The sequence below is a fragment of the Boleophthalmus pectinirostris genome, unplaced genomic scaffold (genome assembly GCF_026225935.1).
Source record: "Boleophthalmus pectinirostris isolate CB_2022bp ecotype Guang Dong unplaced genomic scaffold, ASM2622593v1 HiC_scaffold_17, whole genome shotgun sequence".
NCBI lineage: Eukaryota > Metazoa > Chordata > Actinopteri > Gobiiformes > Gobiidae > Boleophthalmus > Boleophthalmus pectinirostris.
The window spans coordinates 28,478,993-28,488,785 of record NW_026571115.1 but is presented as its reverse complement, the minus strand read 5'-3'; the positions used below and the strand labels follow the sequence as shown (position 1 = coordinate 28,488,785).

The 9,793-nt window shown below is 37.6% G+C and overlaps 3 gene segments (V, D, J or C); all 3 read right to left on the bottom strand.

The window, feature by feature from the left end:
* Positions 1-3,386: 3,386 nt before the first annotated feature.
* On the bottom strand, positions 3,387-4,120 carry LOC129408654 (Ig heavy chain V region 1-72-like). The segment is given in 2 exon segments: positions 3,387-3,952; positions 4,031-4,120. Coding segments are annotated over 2 exon segments (366 nt in total).
* Positions 4,121-6,339: 2,219 nt separating this feature from the next.
* Positions 6,340-6,795, bottom strand: LOC129408734 (Ig heavy chain V region 914-like). The segment is given in 2 exon segments: positions 6,340-6,662; positions 6,731-6,795. Coding segments are annotated over 2 exon segments (375 nt in total).
* A 1,263-nt stretch (positions 6,796-8,058) lies between these two features.
* Positions 8,059-9,793, bottom strand: part of LOC129408733 (immunoglobulin heavy variable 4-61-like) — a 3,198-nt gene continuing 1,463 nt past the window's right edge. The window contains 1 exon segment of the V gene segment in view: positions 8,059-8,381. Within this exon segment, the coding sequence occupies positions 8,059-8,381 (323 nt within the window).

Below are 9,793 nucleotides of genomic sequence, written 5' to 3'. Positions count from 1 at the left end.
AGTAGAAATTTCAAACAGCCCCTCAAGTATTCCAGTAAAAAAGTAATCTACACTCTCAAAATCCTGTGTAATTGTTCAGGTTTACAACTATAATAGAACTTGTGTTGGTAAAAGTGGTGCATCCCTTATTGCTGCTCCTGAAAGAAAGTTTGCAGCTGCCTGTGTTTTTGTCACATAGATTTATCAAAAGGGAGTTTAAGAGTTGAAATAAAATGCATCTGTTCTCTGTAACACATACGACTGTATTATACAATTCTGTGGATTTAACTCAACATAAACAGCTCTACCAATTTAATATATGCAAATGCAACCACAACATGTAGAAATGACTCTACTACTAAAAGAGGAAGTTGATACCATATATCCAGCTGCAGTTTAACAAATCCTAACACATGACTTCAGTGGTGTCAGAGCTCCTCCTCTAGTAGCTACAGTAAATAACACTGTGATGTGTTTTTGTACAGCTCTACATATACTTTGTGTGACTGTGGTCCTCTAGCACAGTAGTACACTGCAGTGTCTCCAGGCTGCATGTTCTGTCCATTCAGAGTCACTGTTTTACTGGAGGAATCTACATTTATACTGAACTTGTTCTTCAGTGAATCTTTGAGTGCTCCGCTACATCCAGCACAGTGATATCCAATATACTCCATTGCTTTCCCAGCAGGATGTCTGATCCATGCTGTAGCAGTAGCTGCTAACATCATATGAGACAGTACAGGGGATGGTGAGAGTGTGTCCTGGCTGCACAGTCACAGAGGTTGGCTGTGTCAGTGTCTCACACTTCACACCTGTGGAGGACAGAAATGTGTTGAGGAGATGCTTCAATAACAGGAGCATTGTGTGGAAGTGGAGCTGATGTTGAGTGTGAAAGAGGAAAACTCACAGATCAGACAGAGAGCAGCCCACAGCAGAGTGAGTGTGTCCATCCTGAGACTGCACATGTGAGCGAGGAGGAGCAGCAGCACACTATGTACTGTACACACATTTACATCTGCTCTGCATACACTCCTCCTCTCACTGATTAGAGAGAGTCAAAAAAATTCTGTTTTTTACAAATAAATTAACCCATATGTAATTTTATAATTGTAATTTAATAGAATTGTTGTATCTTTTATTTATCTCCACTAATTCAATTATTTATTCTAGTCATGATTTTAATCTCAAATATTATATTTAACAATTAACAGCAATCAATAAAAATACATAAAATAATCAGCCCTTCTTCCAAAACAAACTATTAATACAATAGTTTGTTTATTTGAATCAAATTTTTGTCTGTTTTTTTTTTACTCTTTCTGTCTGGTGAACTTAAAGGTTGTATGGAGGATTTTCCAAGGAAAGAGAAATACAGTGACTCTTTGTCCTTTTTCAGATGTTGACAACCCCGAGGTACGAGGTTCAATAACTTTAAATAGCTTTAACATGATTTTACCTTATATATCATGTGTCCCTCAAATGCACAAAACATCTCCTCTCCAAAATTCTCATAACTTTCAGAACAAAATATATAACCTCTTTTACCTGAAATAAGTAATAGTTTGGTGCTTCAGTTGTTGATCCTGTAAGAATCTGCACTGTTTCTCAGTCCTTTATGTAGATTTTTTTCAGTTTTTCTGTGTATGCAGCCATGTTTGTTTTGGATTTTGCAACTATTTTTTTTAACACAAAATGTATAATGTTGTTTCCTCATCACAAACAGACCTGGAGTTGTGTTTTGTTTCATTCACACATGTTCAACACACAAACCCTGCATATTTAGACTGAGTTCTTCTCTCAAACAGAAAACACTCTGTTTCAACTTGTGATGTCACGTGGTAATACCTGAAGTGCTTCAATGTGTTTGTAAACTCCACACACCTTCACGAGAATCTTTTGGATAATTTTGGTCCTGTATTTGCCAAACTCTAATGAACAAAAGGTAAAAAGTAGCTGTGAATGAAACAAAACACAACTCCGGGTATGTTTTATGGCTTTGAGCTCAAAAGGATCAATTTTGTGTAATACAGGACCTTGAAGAATCTGAAAAAATAAAATGTTTTCTGCTCTTAAATTGTGCCTAACTTTGTGATAGAATTCTCCCTAGAGTTATGTCATCAATAGAGAAAGTTTTAGAACACTGTAATTTTTCCAGTTATTATTTGCAGCTCAAGTCGTGCAAGTCCAATGAAGAGCTTGAAATGGTACAAAGGGAAGAACTGAACAGACTGAGGTTAAAAAAAAGATAAAATATAACAAAACACAAGTCCAAGCTCTGCCAAAACTACCTCAGGAAAAAAGAACAGCACAGTCTCCAGACTTAAACCCCATCGAGTTAGTTTTGGATGAATTGGACAGAAGAGTGAAGCAACCTACAAGTGCCACACATTTATGGGAACTTCAGCAACAGACTTGGGAAAAACTTTCTGAAGAATATTTGGTTTCTGTTTTATCCAGCTGCACTTAAACAAATCCTAACACATGACTTCAGTGGTGTCAGAGCTCCTCCTCTAGCAGCTACAGTAAATAACACTGTGATGTGTTTTTGTACAGCTCTACATATACTTTGTTTGACTGTGGCTCTCGAGCACAGTAGTACACTGCAGTGTCTCCAGGCTGCATGTTCTGTCCATTCAGAGTCACTGTTTGACTGGAGGAATCTACATTTATACTGAACTTGTTCTTCAGTGAATTTTTGTATAAGTGTGTGTCAGTACAAGAAGAACAGTAACGCCCAATCCACTCCAGGCCTTTCCCAGCAGGCTGTCTGATCCAGTGTGTCCTGTAGCTGCTAACATCATATGAGACAGTACAGGGGATGGTGAGAGTGTGTCCTGGCTGCACAGTCACAGAGGTTGGCTGTGTCAGTGTCTCACACTTCACACCTGTGGAGGACAGAAATGTGTTGAGGAGATGCTTCAATAACAGGAGCATTGTGTGGAAGTGGAGCTGATGTTGAGTGTGAAAGAGGAAAACTCACAGATGAGACAGAGAGCAGCCCACAGCAGAGTGAGTGTGTCCATCCTGAGACTGCACATGTGAGCGAGGAGGAGCAGCAGCACACTATGTACTGCACACACATTTACATCTGCTCTGCATACACTCCTCCTCTCATTGACAAAGAGACACAGAAAAGTTCTCCTATGAGAAACAAAAATGTATTTGCATTTGACATCACTAATATCTAATATGAAGGATAAATATTTGTGTCTCATTGGTTTCATGCATTCTCATGAGAAGTACTTTTGACAGTGTTTCCACATCAGAAGTAGAAGAAAATCACACATTTAAATACAGTTTAAAAAGAAAGTATTATGATTTAATATTAAAAATCACATTCTATCATCTAAACACATGTTGTTGCTTTTTTTTTTTTGTTAATATTGTGACATTTGAATCAGTATTTAGTATCTAGAGACGATTCTTCAGTTTGAAATCGAGTTTGAACAAATCTTAATTCATGGATATTTTTACAGTAATTTTCAAGACATAACCTTTTATTTTTGTCTTCAGTTTAGGATGTGGTTGCAACAGAAAATTAAAACGGGCAAATTTCATGGTATTTGTTTTGGAGTGAATGTCCAGTCTGTGTTTGAGAGGAACATGCACAGCAGCTCTTGGTTGGATGTTTTTGTACATGAGCTTCATTCTTCCTGTCACTGTGCTTGTCGGGCACAGTAGTAAACAGCAGTGTCTTCTGCTGTCAGACCTGTGATCTCCATGTACTGGGTGCTGCTGGGGACATTTTCAGTCAGAGTGAAGCGTTGTTGAAAGGCACTGGCATAAATTGGTGAGTTACTTCCAGCATCCATTCTGCCGATCCACTCGAGCCCTTGTCCTGGTCTCTGTCGTATCCAGTGGATGAAAGTGCTTGTCATAGAAAAACCAGATGTAACACAGGACATCTTCACATTTTCTCCAGCTCTTTTCACCAAAGAAGATGGCTGCTCCAGTCTGATCTCTGTCCACACACCTGCAAAAGAAAAACATGAAATACACAAAACCACTTCCAACCACACGCACATGCACTAGATCGTACGTAAATACTTACCACTTATTGTAGCTATAAAGAGAAAAGTCACCAAAATAACTGTTTCCATTATTAAATTTGTCACTTCTGTGCTTTGTGTTAAGTTTCCAATGTCACAAATAATTCTGTTGCAGAGGCACAAATAATAGACCAATATAAAGAGAGTTTATTTGCATACATCTCCCTCTGCTGGACACAGACAGGAATGTGAAATGAAAACTTGAAAAAAGATTGGACCTACTTTTCTTTGTTTATGATACTACTATACTGTATTACTCTTTACTATATTCCACTATATTCCATATGTTCATATTTATACTTTCGAGACTCTAAAGATGTAAATAGTTAAGGAACCATTACAACATTAAATGTGCATTGTGTAAATTTTCAAGAGTAAGGTCAGTCAAATCTAAAATAACAAACAAGAAAATCTAAACCTTTCTATCGTCATGGAGACCAAGCCAAGCCAAGTTACAGGTCAGATCTGTGATTAGGCAAGTCTGCTCACAGTCAGAATGCCTGAATGAAATGTTTTTCTAGAGAAAGTTGGTATCTGACAGGGCTGCCCTTTATCACGTGATAATTTTGTTACATCTAGAATTTCAGTTTAGTTTATGGTTTGGGTGTTTCCTGCGACTTAAACTCCAATGCGACTTATATATTAAAATTTTGACACTGACAGCCTCGAGAGGCTCACTGTCACTTCACTCTACTGGGCATGTCTCGTGCAGAAAAAGCCTCTGTCCTGCTGCAAATAGTGAAGTATTCAGCCAAAAATGGTAATCAATTGAGCAGCAGAAAGAAAGTTTGGAGTGAGAGAGAAACTTGTGAGGGACTGGTAAAAAGCAGGATGGTGAACACAGCTTCACAGCAACCAGGAGGGTGCACCATGCAACTTTCCTGGAAGTCACTGGATCGACAAAGGACGGACTTCATTGACACTGAAACCATCCTGTCGGGATTCAGAAACGCCAGAATAATTCTAACTGGAACTGATGCTGAGTCTGACGACAGCTACCCAGAAGAAGAAGCGGTGCTCCATTTACCTCTGGAGGTCGCGGAGTTGCCACGGATCTACAATAATTTATTATAGTTCTATGGGTTGGGTGTTGCTTAGAAATGGATTTAATGATTTGGAGTGAAATCGAGAGTTTAGTAATTTTGTTCTGTTGATTATGTTATAGTTATCTGAATAACTCTTAATATGTTACGTTAACATACCAGACGCCTGTTCAGCCTGTTGTTCTCTGTTCTATTGTTATTAATAGTAATTTGCCTTTGATGAAATGTTGGTTCCTGGTCTCTGATTTTATAAAATTAATTTCCCACAAAAAGTGTGACTTATAGTCCGGTGCAACTTATATATGTTTTTTTCTTCTTCATTACACATTTTTTTTGGCTGGTGTGACTTATAATCCGGAGCAACTTCTAGTCTGAAAAATACGGTAAATAAATGAACACATATGTAACCTGACAACTGTAATTTAATAGAATTGTTGTATCTTTTATTTATTTCCACAAATTATATTATCTATTCCAGTCATGAATTTAATCTCAAATATTATTTTTAACACAGGGCTGACAATCAAAAATTTAAAAATGAAGTGCATGGAGTGACAATTATATAGCTGCATGTTTGAAGAAAGTGAGGAAGTTGTAAAATAAAATTATATTCTTTATTAAAATAATAATAGTAATATAATAGAGCCAAAACTGTCTCCTCTCAAAATAATACATTATATATTCAGCCTACATGTTCAATCCTAAACATGCTCCAGGTCTCCATAAACAGTTGATAGTCAAAGTCAGTTAAATACAATCAATTCAATCATTGTGTCCTTAGGCAAGACACTTCACCCACATTGCCTAGTATGAAAGTGGTGTGTGTGAGTGATGGTGGTGGTCGGAGGGATCGATCGCGCCGAGTGGCATGGCAGCCGCGCCTCTGTCAGTGTGCCCCAGGGCAGCTGTGGCTACAATAGTAGTTTACCATCACTAGGGTATAGAGTGAATGAATAATGCAGAATAATGCTGTGTAAAGCGTCTTTGGGGACAGAAAAATTTCTGTGAAAGCGTTATATAAATAAAGACTTACTCACTTACTTACATCATCATCTAACCTGAGTCCACATAAAAATAGTTTTACTTTGAACAAGTCTCTTCCATAGGCCGAAGTACTTCATGTTGTCTCCATGTAGATACATTTATTGCAATACAGTGGAACATTTTATAACATCACCATGGAAACAATAAAGTGGGGGACCCCTCTACCACAACAGTGAACTAGTGCACCTTTAAAAGTACTGTTACTGAAGTGTTTTGTCTGTTCATTACTGAAGTGAAGTAACAGAGTCTCTGGCGCAGAAATACAGCGCAGTGTCGTCCGCTCTCAGGCCGCTCATGTGCAGATACACCTCTTTTCTGCTGTTATCTCTGGACACGGTGAAGCGGTTTTTCACTGAATCGGAGTAGTACTTGCTACTACTGCCACTGCTAATGTAAGAGATCCACTCCAGGCCTTTCCCAGCAGCCTGTCTGATCCAAACAGTGTCATAATCAGTACTGAATCCTGAATATGTACAGGTCAGACGGTGTGACCCTCCTGGACTTGTGACCACTGCTTCAGACTGAATCAGGGTTTGGCCTTCAGCTCCTAAAATGCATTTATTCCTTAGTTTAGTTCAGTGAGAGAATACAGTAAAAAGCAAATATCTGTCTCACCTGAGCCGCTGATATACACAAGAAGAACCAAGAAATATTTGGCAGATATCATCGCTGCTGATGGTTTGGTGTCAACGCTGAACACAACCACATTTGTAATATGAGGGGAGGATTTGCTTTTGCATAGAGTGAGCACCTCCTACTTCAACACCCAACTTCAGCCTTTCATTATAATGTGTAACTCTTTATTATCTTCTGACTTTATGGCTTGTAATGGTATTATATTACACAAAACTGACTCTCCAAATCTCCAAACGCTTCATTATGACCTGTCTATCATCATGGAGACCAAACCAGACTAAGTTACAGGTCAGATCTGTGGAGAGGCAACTCCGCTCACAGTCAGAATGCTTATTTTTCGAGATATTTTTGAACTATAAAACCACTATAAAAATAATAACTATAAAACCACCTGTAACTAGATCATCACAAGTTGGAGCTGTTTAATGTCATAATGTGGAACATTCCAGGCAGAGCAATGACATATCCATAGAAACAAGAAGGTGACTGACCCTCGACCAAAAAGTTACACAGTGCAGCTTTAATTTGAATTCTAAAAGGTACAAGGAGCCAATGACGTTACAGAAGCACAGGATGGACTAATTATAATCTGTTTATTAAAGAGGAATCAAGTTTGTGGTGCAGGGAATTACAATAATTTAAACGTGATTTCACAAACGTGTGGACTAACTTTTCACACTGGTGGGCAGTAAATAAAGAAATAAAGAAAGAAATACCCCACGTTTTCTTACAAAAGGTTGTGAATAAATGACACAAGAACAGGAAGAACATGTATAACAACAAACGGGACCAGACTCACCAAACATAAATACTTCACTTTTGTTTTCATTTTTAAAATATAATCCAGTCTTTGAATTCTCTGAGACATTTTACCAAGGTCTTATAAGACCCTCTTTTGATTTGAATAGTGTGTGGATATGAACATCATCAGCAAAACAGTGAAAAGAAATTAAATATGTTCTAAATACTGAGTGGAGTGCTAACATACACAGGGAGAACAAAGCTGGTCATAAAATGGAGCCCTGTGGAAATCCACACATTAGTCTCTGTTTGCTGGATTTATCTTTCACTGAGAGACTAATGAAATTTAAATGTTTAACAATTACATACAATACATGAACACGTTTTTGTGATGAATATATTTGTATTAATTGTGATGTTTATACTGTATACAAAACATACATTTTGGTCTTTGACAATGACAAAAAAAATTGTTCTATTTCTATGTGTGTCACACTGCCAGTGTTTAAAGTGGAGGGAAAACTCTGTTGATGTACATTTTTGTACAGCTGTGGATGTGTTTTCTATCACTGTGCAGAGCGTTGTCTGGCACAGTAGTACACTGCAGTGTCTCCAGGCTGCATGTTCTGTCCATTCAGAGTCACTGTGTTACTGGACGAATCTACATTTATACTGAACTTGTTCTTCAGTGAATCTTTGAGTACAATAGTACATCCAGCACAGTGATATCCAATATACTCCATTGCTTTCCCAGCAGGCTGTCTGATCCATGCTGTGAAGTAGCCACCAGAAAGCGTAACATCATATGAGACAGTACAGGGGATGGTGAGAGTGTGTCCTGGCTGCACAGTCACAGAGGTTGGCTGTGTCAGTGTCTCACACTTCACACCTGTGGAGGACAGAAATGTGTTGAGGAGATGCTTCAATAACAGGAGCATTGTGTGGAAGTGGAGCTGATGTTGAGTGTGAAAGAGGAAAACTCACAGATCAGACAGAGAGCAGCCCACAGCAGAGTGAGTGTGTCCATCCTGAGACTGCACATGTGAGTGAGGAGGAGCAGCAGCACACTATGTACTGTACACACATTTACATCTGCTCTGCATACACTCCTCCTCTCACTGATTAAGAGAGACAAAAAAAATAAAATAAAATAAAAAATCAGTTTTCTACAAATAAATTAACCCATATGTAATCTTATCATTGTAATTTCATAGAATTGTTGTGTCTTTTATTTATCTCCCCTAATTCTATTATCTATTCTAGTCATGATTTTAATCTCAAATATTATATTTAACACAGAGCCGACAATCAAAAAAATAATACATAAAATAATCACACCTCCTTCCAAAAAGAACTATTAATACATTAGTTTATTTATTTGAATGGATTTTTAAAAAACTTTTTTGGTCTTTTTGTCTGGTGAACTTAAAGGTTGTATAGAGGATTTTCCAAGGAAAGAGAAATACAGTGACTCTTTGTCCTTTTTCAGATGTTGACAACCCCCGAGGTACGAGGTTCATAACTTTAAATAGCTTTAACATGATTTGACTTATATATATGTGTCCCTCAAATGCACAAAACATCTCTCTCAAATTTTCATAATGTTCAGAACAAAATATCATAACCTCTTTTACCTAAATAAGTAATAGTTTGGTGCTGCATATTAGATGAGTTCTTCTCTCAAACAGAAAACACTCTGTTCCACTTGTGATGTCACGTGGTAATACTGAAGTGCTTCATGTGTTGTAAACTCCACACACCTTCACGAGAATCTTTTGGATAATTTTGGTCCTGTATTTGCCAACTCTAATGAACAAAGGTAAAAAGTAGCTATGAATGAAACAAAACACAACTCCGGGTATGTTTTATGGCTTTGAGCTCAAAAGGATCAATTTTGTGTAATACAGGACCTTGAAGACTGAAAAAATAAAATGTTTTCTGCTCTTAATTGTGCCTAACTTTGTGATAGAATTCTCCCTACAGTTATTCAATCAAATGAGAAAGTTTAGAACTGTAATTTTCAGTTATTATTGCAGCTCAAATCGTGCAAGTCCATTGAAGAGCTTGAAATGGTACAAAGGGAAGAACTGAACAGACTGAGGTTAAAAAAAGATAAAATATAACAAAACACAATCCAAGCTCTGCCAAAACTACTCAAGAAAAAAAGAACAGCACAGTCTCCAGATTTAAACCCATGAGTTATTTTGGATGAAACTGGACAGAAGAGTGAAGCAACCTACAAGTGCCACACATTTATGGAAACTTCTGTTCAGACTTGGGAAAAACTTTCTGAAGAATATT